The sequence below is a fragment of the Cinclus cinclus genome, chromosome 2 (assembly GCF_963662255.1).
Source record: "Cinclus cinclus chromosome 2, bCinCin1.1, whole genome shotgun sequence".
NCBI lineage: Eukaryota > Metazoa > Chordata > Aves > Passeriformes > Cinclidae > Cinclus > Cinclus cinclus.
Window position 1 is genome coordinate 27,537,920 of NC_085047.1, and position 13,535 is coordinate 27,551,454.

The window sequence follows — 13,535 nt, forward strand, 5'->3', positions numbered from 1 at the left end:
GATTGGCATAAATGATCTCAAGAGATATCCCAGCAGCATGTCTGTGTTTCTGGGTTATCTTTTCCCTACTACAAAGGGATGTTGCTTTTGTTAAAAAGAACGTATGTTAGAGGCAAGAATTGAGTTCAAATTCAGCAAGTGTTTCTTTTAATGTTCATGACAAAATCTGTGGGTTTCTAATAGTATTGACAAAATACAATTGACAATACTGGTAGAAAACCCAACTAACCAAACAAAAAAAACCACGGCAGAAGGGTCAGTGACTTTTGTGCTAAGTAGGAACACAAACAATGCCAGAGGGAATGGTTGTAAAGGCTAGACCCTTTAATATGCAACACGAACTACAAGGAACCAATCTCAACCTAACTCTGTTATTTTTTCCAGAAATCTGTACAGTGGTCTCTGCCTTACATTGTGTTTGGAGCAACTGGTCTGTTGTCTGGGCTCTTAAGTTTATTGTTGCCAGAGACCTTAAACAGCCCTTTGCTAGAAACTATTTCAGACCTGCAGGTGTGCTCCTACTGGAGGCTGGGTGATGAAGCTATGTCACTGCAAAGCCTAGATGGCTTACAGGTATACTAATTTTTTTCCCTAGTACTTTTTGTTATGTTTATTTCAGCTGTCAGCATGAATCTGCCACTCTATATAGATTAGGATAGTGATTCTTGGCCTGTGGGGGATAGACCCCAAGGAGAAGATAATGTAGCAACCCTACCATCATGTCTGAAATGTTTTCTGGAAATTCAGGCTGAAATATAGCTGGATTAATTCATCCCTTCAAGGCCACAAGCTTACAACATTTCCCTTTGGAATGAGGTGATGTCTGTGCATCTCTAATCTCTAAGACTGACTGCTGCAGTGTACTTCAGCCAAAGCTGGACACTGAAGCTTGAGAAGCCTTAGATGTTAACAAAACCAGAAGCCTGTTTGTGAAGGGATGCTCTCAAAGGCAAGACACTACTTCTGACTTGCCCCAGCTGTTCTGCAATGCCAGTTACCAGATCTGTCCTAAACAGGCTCTGAATGGGTTAACACCAGACTAAACTCTGAGATCTCTCCCACTGTTCACTCTGGGAAATGAGATTCATTGAAAACATTGGAACTACAAAACTCCCAGGTACAAGCATAAATAGATGGGGCAGCAGGATGTTTTTCAATTAGGTTTCCTTGAATTGTATTTTTCAGATCACTTTATTTTGTTAAAATCATGGATGCCTCTCTAGGTGTCTATATCTTCCAGTCATGTGGAGGTTTTTTTGACATGGTTACTCCTCTGTGAATGAAGTGGGATTAGAAAAAAGTAGCTAGAGAGCTGGAAGTGGGTGTTTGAATTTGGATAAGTTTTAAAGTTTAAATCCTGATCCCAAAACTTTTAAGTATCACGGGATTTACAGAAATGGAATAACCAGTCAGAAGACTTGAAGGGAAACTCGTAACAAAAAATGTTTATTGGCCCATTAGGCTGAGAGATGAGACAGGATACTTTTAACGCCTTTACTTTCATTTGAATAGTAGTTGGTTGAGCTCTCTGAGAATCACAGGTAGTCATACTTATTTTCACAGAAATCATGTACTTCTAGAATAGGGACATTTGCTTTCTATCAGAAACTTCAATATGTTGCCTTGTTTACCAAGTTTAGCTGTAATAGTTATTGATGGGACAGCACTGTTTAGTAACAAAAGCATCCTTGAAGAAAGGCTGAAAAAGGCAGCCCTGTAACCATTAATTTTATACTTTAGATACTTTACATGCTTATTTTATAAATATTTTCAACCATACTGGATAATATGTTATGGCACCACATTCTTGCTGACTCCACAAATCCATCATATACATTTACATCAGCTGTTATTTTGGTAATTACATGATTATTACATCTTAATTGTTCAGATGGTTTACCAACGAAAGCAATTTTTGCAAGCAGTGCAGGTATTACAGATTAGAGATGAGAAGTCACATTTTAATTTTCTTCTTTAACCAACTCCAGTCGGTATTACCCTTTGAGGTGACAAGTATTGTCTGATAGTATTTCCACAAATTGATTTGCTTATGTCAGTCAGTCCTCTCTGGTTTAAGTCTTCTTTGTTTGTGCCTCTGTAGGCTTCTTAAAATTCCCAGCCTGAACAGGACCCACGAGAGGGAATATTGTTCCGGATGTTCTTCAGGAATGTTTTGCCCAGATGGATTAAAATGAATCCAAATGAAAAAGTCATTGGTTCAGGCCTTAACAAGGCAATGAGAGGTCTTATGAAGCTGTTGTAAAAAAGATTTAGGATTTATTTGGCTATATATATATATAATTTATATATTTATATATAATTTATATAAATTCATAAATTATAATGTATACATTTTATTTATATAATTTGTATTATAATATATATAATATTATAATTTGGCTATTTATTTGGGCCTGAATTCCCCCTGTGTAATCCATTGTCCTTTTGTACCATTTTCAAGATAACTTATTCTGATTGCCCAGAATGGAGGTTTTGTTCCTGTTAACATACATGAATGTGATATTCAAGTTGGACAGCATCCAATGATAGCCTGACTTTCCTCAAATAGTTTTAGAAGTCTAGGAAAAAAAAGCCTAACATGATTCCCTTTACATCTTCTGACAGGTCGTAGTGCTCAAACTGCTTGAAATTCCTTTGCAGTTAGCACACATTGCTGTAGCAAATCTCCTCTGGAGAGAGATCTAAAGCTACAGATTTTGCTTGCATGGTACTGTCAGTCAGGAGCACTATTTCCATTTCTCTATTTTTCACCCTCTGTCTCACTATTCTTAGCATATGACTAGACAGGCAGAGGTCTTAGGATGAATGAAAAATCCTAAATAGTCCAACTAAATGGAATTTATACTAGCAGCAGAACATTTTTAACTGGAAGCATTTGTGTCAGTTCCATGGAAAAATTATACACTGGCCAAATAAAAATCAGTTAGCATAATCGCTGACCTTATTTTGGATATATGGTATAAATTATGTTGTGAGAAGGACTCTGGCTGGAGTAGGTGTGCTATAATAAGGATTTTGCCTTCTGAACATACAGCGTGGTAATGGTTTTTCCCTTTTCCATAACACTTTTATTTGGTATTGCAGGGGTATCGTTTTAATTCAACTTGCACATTAAAATATCTGTGCTACCCAAGGAAAAGTGTTAATTCTGGATGGAGAAGTTTACCTAAACAAGTAATGTGTGTGTTCTGAGCTGTGGTGAGCTATTGTGTTTCCAGTAATTCTCCACAGAGCAGGCACCTTAGACTAAGTTTAAGAAAGTTCAGTAGATTATCACTTCAGAACCACTCTAGCCAGTCTCTCCTACATATGTTCTCTAGTGTACTGGTGGAGCAGAAAAAAGTCTATCCGCTACAACCCCATGTCTCTTAAGGATACTTTGAAGAATGAAGAATTTAAATCTGAATTCACATAATGTTTTTTACAAAGTTTTAATGCAGTGATTTCCCCTGTGTTTTCTTACTTTTTCTATACCAGCATTCTGTAGAAGTGTAATGGTTCATGCTCATGTATGTTGAGATTGATTCAGTGGCTGCAGTCTAATGAACTGCTTCCCTTTTGCTTGTAGTCTGGGGACAAAGACAGCTCTACAGGGAGTGGAAGTGAAGATGAGGAATTCTATGATGCTGATGAAGAGACTCATATGATCAAGTAATGAAAAGAAGAAACACTGACCTATTTTATGCCTCTTCTTGCCCAGTCAGTCCAGCTGTATGACGAGTACTGTGGACCTTGGTTGCCAGGCAATGTAACTGGGCAAGTGCCTGTGTTTTTCCTTACTAGGAGAGGAATTTGAGTACTGTTCAGACTGATGACATCACTGATACTCTCCATACGAGGCAGCTGTTTCAATTCTTGTGATTCTGAATGACAGTGCATGGACTGCATTCCAAGTCAGGTGAGACAGCAAGAGTGTGATGATGTATTTCAGAAACCCAGGAAATAACCTAGGCTTAGACAGATTTGGACAGATCATCAGTGCACATGTGTTAGCATTTTATTTTCAAGGTGGTGGATTTTGTTTCAGTACAAATTGGTAAACTTGGCATAAGGGTGAAAGTGGTCAGAGAATGTGTTGTGTGCTACTCCAGTGGGAACAAATTGCTGAAATTGTATGTTAAAATGGCTTTTGGATATTTGGTAGAGAAAAGGCAGCTGTGAACAAAAGGTTTCTCTGTGTGCACACCTGTGCAGAGTTAGAGGTGCAGCGGGTTAGTCATGAGCTGGGCTTTAAGTTAGTGATAATGGAAGGCTGGGAGGAAGGACACAAAAGAGCAGCCACAAAGCCTGTGAACATAAGGAACATTACTGACTTTTTTCCTTCATTTCATACACAAAGCTTTTTCTTGGTCTGTCTTGTGCATATGTTTGCCACATGTTCCCCACATCTCAGCATGGCTGTTCATAGCTTCAGCTACTTTTACCTTGTCCTCACTTTGCCATAACTATTGAAGCTCAGCAACTTCTCTGTAGAGTGAAATCTGTGATGAATATCATTTCCTGGGTGTGATAAAAGTGAGGTATTTATCACATACCATGTGTGTGTGGTGTGTTAGAATGTATAGTTCACTTTTCTGGACCTATCTGGATCTTTGTTTCTGGAAAGACTTAACTCTTGAATGGTAAGAGGAGCTGTGGGGTGCTCTTATATTTTGGGTGTTGTCAGGAAGCTGCTAGTGTTTATTTTAAAATCTTGTATGTAACTATGGTTTTCCTTTAAAATGAAAGCAAATCTCTTTGGATCTTTTTGGTTATTTGATGTTTTTTAACCAGTGCTTGCTCAAGCACTTGGTTACGTCACCTTGTTAAGGAAAACAACTTCACTTTCCTGTTTTCACTGAACTTTCGGTAAGTGCTTCATTAGAGGGATATGGAATCCTAAAATATGAAACATGAACATTTCATATGTTCAAACTACAAACATGAGGCCTTACAAAGATTCCGTTTTCTTGATTACATTGTCATCTTCATCCTCTAATCTGTGGCTTTCTCTTTGTTAAGATTGGTTTCCATAAGATGTTAGTCTTCCAACTTCGAGTTCCTAGCAAAGTGCCGCACAATGGCAGCAAATATATTTTCAGGTTCACGAGCCATTTTTTGCAGAACTTGGAATTAAAAAAGGTGGGTCTAAAAATATCAAAAAGCTGTCTGCTGAATATTTCCTGGTTAAACTGAGAAGTTCTTTTACTCTGGAAAGAAGTGAAAGTAAACAGCATTTGAAGTTTGCAGCTAGCTGCTTGAACTTTGTTCACTGGGAAGTGTAATGCTGAGCAAGGTGCAGCTGCCCTGGTTGGTGCAGAGGTCAGCCCAGAGTCTGCAGTTTCACACATGCAGCAATCCAGTTGGATCTGAAAATGATCCAGGTGTTAACTGAGCAAAGTTGGGAACTTCAGTCTCTATGGACAGCCTATCAGTATTGTGGTTTTTGCCTGTATTGTGAGTGTCACTGGAAGAATTCTCACTCATGGTCTTTGCTTTTTTTTATTTCCTCCCCAGACTGATGAGTAGTTGTTGTAGATGTGACACTTTTAACCCAAATGGGTAGTCTTTCTGCCTTATTTTGCCCTTTTGTGTATAGGAGAATTTCACCAAATAGGGTACTCAGAAATAGTTGGAAAAGTTGAATCTATTCAAATATTTTAAAATTTTTTACTCACACTTTAATTTATGGACAGCTGGGAAAATAACTTTTTATTGCTGGTGCCAAACAACAGTAAGCCTGGCAGTACTAAAATGTTGCCAAGAGCCAACAGTTGTTTTTAGGTGTTTGTTGCCTCTGTCCCTCTTTGGGCGTTGGGTGGAATAAGTCAAGGAACTGTAATTTTCTTCTCCTGGCAACCCTGTGTAGTAGCCACAAGACTGTCAATACAATTTTCATTAACAGTAGAATGCTGCAGTGGTTCAGGTGGAGAAGATTACTCATTACATGACTTGATTTTGTTAGTCTTCAACTAAAAATTAAATTTACCTCTTCACTAATGCACTTTTAGTATCATTGGTATACATACGTAAAATTGCAAAAACAAGAGTGAAGACATAATTAGTGAATTGTTGGCATAGGAATTTCTGCTCTTTTTTTAACCTTAAATATGTCCCATGTTTTCACATTTGGAATTTTGAAGGGAATATTTAAAAAGAAATTTTAAGTCTTCCATTGTTACTTTCCCATATCAGTTAATTCAGAAAGTTTAGAGCAGAGAATTCCAGCAGGAGGAGCTCATTAATGTAGCATAAGACTTTTCTCTCCAACTTTGTGTTCTGAAGTTCAAATCCTTTAGGTCCATAAAATTTCTTTTCTGCAACTGTTCATTTTTAGTATGAGCTGGCCTTCTGGTACAGAAGCCTGTCGGATCAATTTTCTTCTTACCCCATGATATGTAATGCTTTACAGTATTGAGATAATTGTATCTTTGTGTCTGGGTAGTAAGTTTGCCATGAGGAGCTGTTGGAAAGCAGAGGATGATGCAGCACTGAATTACAGCACAGTTTACTGCATGTTGTAGTGCTAGGAGTCTGAGACCAAGGTTCTTGCTATAGTTTAGTGCAGTATAATATTCTTCTGCCATGTTTTTGCTCGAGTAGACAGTCCTGTTAGCTGTTTTCATGTTTTGCAGGCTCTAAGATATCACTTTTCCCAAGATGGAATTTCTTGTCTGGATTCCTTGGGCTGTGTTTTTTTTGTTTTTTTGTTTTTTTTCAGGTAGCCCACTTAGTGGGATTATGCTAGAGAGAAAAGAGCCTTTCCTGTGGTGCTGATTTAGTCAGGTCTCAGCAGAATCCCAAACATACCTCACCTACCTGGGGAGCTCAAAAGTGATAAGTAAATACAGCTAAGAGTGGAGGAGAGTGACAGGTCATGTGAGGCAGCACAGAGGAGAATGAGCTGGAAGAAGTAGGGAAAAAAAAAAAACCAACAAAACTCTGAGGATTCAACTGAAAGACTTTAGTGCAAAGGTAAATAAAGCACAAAGTAGCAGCTCTTGGACAGAAATAGCCTTCTTTCTCCTTGTCTTGACTTGAAGCTTTTGCTTTCAGAGCTAGTATTGGTTCCAGGATGTCATATTGAGGATATCGGTTTCATAATTTCCTTTTTAATGTCCACTGTGTCCAGCACTGCCTCTTCAGTGATTAAGCATTTATTTGGATCAAAATAAAACGTGGCCTGCCTCTTTTCTTTTGGACTCAGCTTCTTTATGAAATGGCATTGCACCAGAATAATTAAAATTGAAAATCCCTGTTTTGGAGATTGTTGTATTACTAGTCATTATGGCTTAATTTCCCAGCTTTCCTTTAGGATAGGAATGTTAGAATTATTTGTTGTGTTTGTCATACAACCTCTTGTGAAATTATGCTTCAGCCTTCTAAAAGGATTTTACTGCCTGGATCTTTTGGTAGGCTGAAGAGAATACAATATAAAAGTGATTAGACAAGTTTATGTTTTTTTAAATTTTCCTGAAAACAAAGCTAGTGCTCTGTGTTTAGGAATTGAGAAAGTGCTGTTCAGAGACCCCTGACATACCAGAAATTTAGAAGCCATGTGTTAAAGGAGAGCCAGACATGACTCTCTGTTCAAGTCAGTGTGCTGAGTGAAGAACCTCTCCAGAGACATGTGGAGAAGGTTGTAGTTTGTGTCCAGCGTAGTCATAGTTAAGGCTTAAAGGATGGGAGCCACATGCTCATCAGCTCAAAGTGTGCAGTCCATGCCAGTGTTTCCAAACTGTGTGGATGTTCTGAGGTTAGTAGGATATCATTTACAAAACCATGGCGGATGCAGCTGTGCCATACATTTTACAGTGTATTTCACCTAAGCATATAAAAACAGTTTGCAAGAGAATGTTTTTCTTGCACTGAGGAAAAGGGAAAAGTGATTAATTTTTTCATGAAGTGTGTTAAAGGGGGCATTTGAGCTATAACTCTTGTTCCTGAGTCTTCTGAATGCAGATAATAATCACTGAATGCAGATTGGGTTAATAGTATTTTGTTTTAGCTGAAGGTTGTTGTACTATTTATCATTTTTCCCACCCTGTGAGAGTTTCTCTGGTCATGCTCTTTGACACAGCTGAATCTGTGACTGCAAACTGTGAGCCTTGCAGTAAAGATGTCAGAAAAGCCCAAGAGCGGTGCTGTCATTTGATGGTGGGAGTTAGTCTGGCCTGACACAATGCTTGTATCAGAAATGTCTATATTCAGCTGTTTACCAAACCAGAGACTTAGGTTATAGCTATATTTTGAGTCTCACTCACTCGTTGTATCTTACTGCAAGATACGTGGTAGAAAGACACCTGTGTAAGAAAACCTCTCTGGCAGATCTAAATGTGGAATTGGAGGGTGAATAAATTTATACATTATTTTTCCATGCTGTGTATTTTAATGTATTTTTAATTTTGTCTAGTCTGTTGTAGCCTTCAGATTTTCTAGGTGCTACTGTTACTTAAAGCTAGTAGAGCTGGGTAAAACTTTTTCCCAGATAGCCTGAATTTACTGAACTTTCTTGTCTTAATTTTGGTACTATTTTCTGTTTCTGTCATTCTGAAAAATGCTCCTGTATTGCCTAATAGGGAACAGATTTTTTTTGGTTCTAATTTGAAGTGCCTGTTTTACAAAAGTAGTCTTTAATTTCCCCAGTCAGTTTTATATGGGACTATGTGTAAAGTAGCATCATAGAATTGGATTATGTAAGTGCCAAAGACAGTTTTTGCTGGAAAGCAATACTCCTAAACTAGTTCTAGCTGCCTAGATTTAGAATTTATCCATGCAGCCTGCCAGAACTGGTATTTACAAGCATCCCTGAGACTATAGGGACCTTTGTTTGCTTGTCTTTCATTGCTCAGTTCACTTAAGTAGCTTTTGTTTCTGAGTAACCAAAGAAATTAAATGAAGGATTAAAGTGCTTGTTCTGTAGAACATTCAGAATTTTATACCGTGTAGCCATTACAGAGAAATGGGCAGAACCTGTTTGATTCTGAGTTGCAAATGTCAAAGTTTACTCTAAGACTGATAAAACCTGGTCAAAAACTGCACACTGGAATTTGTTAGTTCATTCATCAGTCTTACAAATTAGCATTGCTAGTAAACAGTTTGCCTAGAGTTTCATGAAGTTTGCCATGAGTTTCATGGTCTAGCAGATTTTTATAAAATGCACACTCTGTTTAAAGCATTGCTAAATAATAATGTATGGATTTTAAACCCCTGTTACAACTAATATTCACTGCTAGTCAGCCTTGTCATCACTGCATGTTTGTCAGCAAAAAAGCAGGTGGGTAAAACTTTGTACAGCAAGGGCTGATTAGGCCCAGAAGAAAGATTATTTCTTTCAAGTCATTCTTTGCTATTCATACAGAATAAAGGGGGACCACAGGGTGTTTACAGCAAGACTGTAGGATAGAGTATATTTAAATACTTGCCCGTGCTCATTCACTAAAGGTTTCTAGAGGAAGTCTGTCTTCATCATGCATGTTACTGCTTCCCACCAACACACCTGAGGTACTCATATTATACCTGTTTTGTCAGGAGCCAGGCAAAAAGTACAGTGGTAAGAAAACCTTTGCCAGTATTGAAAGTTGTATTTACTTGAAAATATCCTGGGAGAGGTATCTGGTACATTTTTCAAACAAAATGTTTTTAAATTATGGAAGCCTGGTTGGGAGACACACATTTCTGATATTAGTCTGTAGGAAAAATCAGTTTTGCAGGTGCTGATGAAAATTGTTGCAGAGCAAACAACTGCTAGGTGATTTGTGATGAGAGTTGTGTATGCTGTGATTTCAAGTATGCACCTAAAATACTGGTTTCTAGTATTTGATCCCTTTCACTCCTCAAAATCCAACCCAAATTTTATTTTTTTCTTGTTAAAATTTGAGTAATGTGGAAATGGGAGGTATACTTTTCATATGAATGGTTTTATTGCATTACCTTTGCTTCCTGAATCAAATACTATTTTGATTTTGTAAGCTACCTCTTTATGTTGAGCTTTTTTTTTTGTTACTTTTGTATTTAATTGATTTCGGGGAAACTACAGAATAATTCCTTTTTTTTGTTTGTGTAGGAATCCATGACTTAAAGTACTCAAGTCATCCTTCTCTTTTAAAGGTTTTGTCAAAGGCCTCTTAAATTTAGTTAAAAGACTTAAAACTGCCAAGGAGCATCATAACTGCACACTTAGAACATGGTTTTTCTGTGTATATTATTTCCCTTTGAAAGGGACAGAAAGCCCTTAATTTTATACTATTGTCAGCTGAAGACATGACTTTTCAGGGGCAGTAAGTTTTGAGTCAGGAGACTTTAATCAGTTTAATTTATTGCTAGTTAGAGTTTTTTATTACTGCTTTGGTATTGGAATTAAAAATAATGAAAACACTTAGGGAAAATACTGCTGCTTTTCTCCAGACACCAGTCTTCCTTCTCTTTCCCCATGCCATCCTCCAATTCCTTGGCTGCTTGTCATGCTCAGTCCCTTCAGCAAGGCAACAGGCAGTGCAGGAGACTGTGATCAGTCTGTTCTGCTTCTGTTTATTCGCTGTTCTTTGTTTCTTGTTCTGCTCCTCTCCCCTGGGTTTCATCACCAGCCTCAGTATCTTTAGATTTGTAGCTCCTTTTGAGTCTACTCTCAGCCTCTGCTTGGGCTGATTTTTCTTTGGTTTTCTCCTGCTTAGCTGTGTCTCAGTTTCTCTTGTGCTGGCATGGGCTTATTCTTTTTCCTCGTCCTGTTGTAGCACTGTAATCTCTTTTTCTTGGCATTTACAGCCCTGTCTTAAAGATGCTTTTGTCCATGTGCCAGCAGCTCCTCTGGCAGTGTTGGAGTGCAGTGGGTCAGTGCTCACTGGCCCGAGAGGCAATGGGCTCTACCTGAAACACAGGAGGATCCATCTGAACATAGGGAAGCACCTTTTTAATGTCAGGGAGATGGAGCACTGGCACAGGTTGCCTGGAGAGGTTGTGGAGTCTCCATGTGTGCAGATAGTCTGGAGTCATGGGGGACGTGGTCCTAGGCAGTCTGCTTTACTAGGTGGCTCTACTTGAGCAGGGAGATTGATCCGGGTGAGCTCCAGAGGTGCCTTCCATCCTCAGCTATTCTGTGATTCCTGTGCTGGCTGCTGCTGAGCTGTCTGGGACCAGCACTGGCAGTCCCTGGCATCTCCCCTCACAAGACACCCTGCAGCCCCTCACTGCCGAAGCGCTGACAGCCGTGCTTGTACACCACTCTACAGGGTTTTCTTGCAAATCATATCCTGGGCTTGGGCTGACAGGTGGTTGGTACTGTGTTGCCTTTCTGTGTTGCCTTTGTGTTGCTGTTGTCTTAGGTCAAGTAACTGAAACTCCTAAGGACATAAATGGACATTTATAGCCAAGGTCTGTGTCTGTGTGCATTTACATCCTTGCTGATTTCAGAAGACAGAACTGAGACCTCCTCTTGACCAGAGGACCAGCCAAAGGGGTAAACTACTTTTTTTGCTGTTCCACATTTCATCATCATGAAAACGAATCTTTGTCTAGTCTCTATATCCTGTAGACTTTTGCACTGTTTTCTCATTCCTGTTTAATTTGAACTAACAATCAAAAGTCCTTGCCAGTTGGGAGTTGAGTAACAGGAGATTGGTAATGGGGGCAGGGGGAGCAGATTCAGTTCAAAAATGAAATTGTATAGAGTTGATGTGTGTACTGTTAAATATTTAGTTTGGATTAAAGGAATAGTGAGTGTTACAAGCCTTCCCATGTTAAAATGAGGACAGATATATTTCAGAAGTACTTTCTCTTCTTTAACTGTATTAGCATGCTGTTGTTAACTCAGAGCTGTACTGTTGGAAAGTCTGTTTTTGTAGAATACTTCATCTGAAAAGTCACAACTGAAGACAGCCTAAGATTTTCCACAGACCTTTTATGGTGATCTATTCATATGTTCTGTGTTCATATGTTCTGTTCTATTTTGGATCCATCTTTTTAAGATATTCTTCACCATAGGTGAGGGACCATAACAAATGTTGAAATATTCAGAATAATTGCACTTACTATTCTGTTTTCTTAATGTATTTCCTATTCATACTGCCTTACTTGTATGTATTGTACTTTATTGGAGGTATTAAAAGTAAATGTCAGGTTCATAATTTAATATGTTTTAATATGTTAATGAGTTTTTAAAATAATTCTGTAATACTAAATATTTTCCATATTCAATAATACTAAATATTATTCTCTGTCTACTAAGAGAGGGTGATAATGGGTAAGCCCAGGTAAATTTAGTCAAAAGTTAATATTGGTGGTCTTTACTTTCTCTTTTAATTTTGGAATTATTTCAGTAATTTTAAATACATATTTTAAGAATTTTGTAGTGGCTAACCTATGTTAGTAAGCCAACTTTTAGGTGATTTGTAACAACTCTGATACTGCCTCTGACTCATGCAGTTCATCCGATGTCTTTGTAACTTATTTTGTGCCTTTTCTTCCCCTGACACAAAATGTCTCAATAAAAACAAGTTCTTTTGCAACACCACAAATCTATTTTATTGTACTGATTTTTTTCACTTGTCTGACCCGTTTGTTTTGTTTTCTGGAGAGACATGAAGCTCTCAGAATAGAATAGATATTTCTAATGGACACTGCAGAAGAAAATTGACAAGGTGGAAAGCAGGTCATTTTGGAAAGGCAGTGCTACAAAGCGCCTGGGAAACTGGGACTGTCAGTACTAATCAATATATTCCACCATATCTATCACAAATCATTTCTAACAAAAACTGGCACCAGTGGAATGTGAGAATCAATTTACCACTGGCTTCAGTTGTGCTGATTGATGTTGAAAGACTGGAAACACTTTGGGGGCTTTAGCATAGCGAAATATTTGTGATGGTGTTACTAATGTGTACTGGGGCAGTTCCCATGAGCTGTGGTTGTCTCTTATACACCCTTTCTTAAAGTGGGATGCAAATTCACAAACATAATCCCTGTCCTCAGTGTTCCTCCCAAAACATCTCGTCAAGGAATGGCAGAATTTGAACATTTATCTTCGTTACCTGGCAATGAAGTGATAAATAGCTTGACTGCATTTCCTGTTCCCTGTCCAGTGGCAAAGAAACTACTGTCAGAATCTGGAAAAATTGACTGTGGGGAATAAGGATCTGTGCTCTCTTCTAAACTGCCATCTGGTTGTTTTCTCTGCCAGCCTTTGCTTTGTTAGAGGGCAGTTCATGGAGTCCCTGGTAGCATAAACTGAATAACGTGTGCTCCTGTGAATGTTGTTCTTCCCTCCTGATCCAAACTCTCCCTCTCCCACCAGATGACATTATTCACCTCATTTTCCATTTGAAGCACATCTGCCCTTTTCCCTCCTTCCACAAAAACCCAAGGAGCAGAGAGATGGCTTGCTCCTTCATGCCCTAGCCTGGCCAAGCAACTTGCTCTGCACATTGCCAGTGGTTTTATTCCACTATTTGTTTCTATTCCCCCACTACTGTTTTCAGTGCCCTTAATCTGCATTTAACTAATTCTAGCCCTGAGTATCTGTCCCGTGGCCTGTCACTGCC

The 13,535-nt window shown here is 38.5% G+C and overlaps 1 protein-coding gene across 1 annotated transcript in view; it reads left to right on the forward strand.

Annotated features, from left to right (window-relative positions):
- The window catches only part of SLC22A15 (solute carrier family 22 member 15), a 30,968-nt gene extending 27,292 nt beyond the window's left edge, over positions 1 to 3,676 (forward strand). Inside the window, exons 11-12 of the mRNA XM_062512846.1 lie at positions 385 to 573; positions 3,590 to 3,676. Of these exons, the coding sequence (XP_062368830.1) occupies positions 385 to 573; positions 3,590 to 3,676 (276 nt within the window). The remainder of the gene's footprint in view (positions 1 to 384; positions 574 to 3,589) is intronic.
- Positions 3,677 to 13,535: the final 9,859 nt, after the last annotated feature.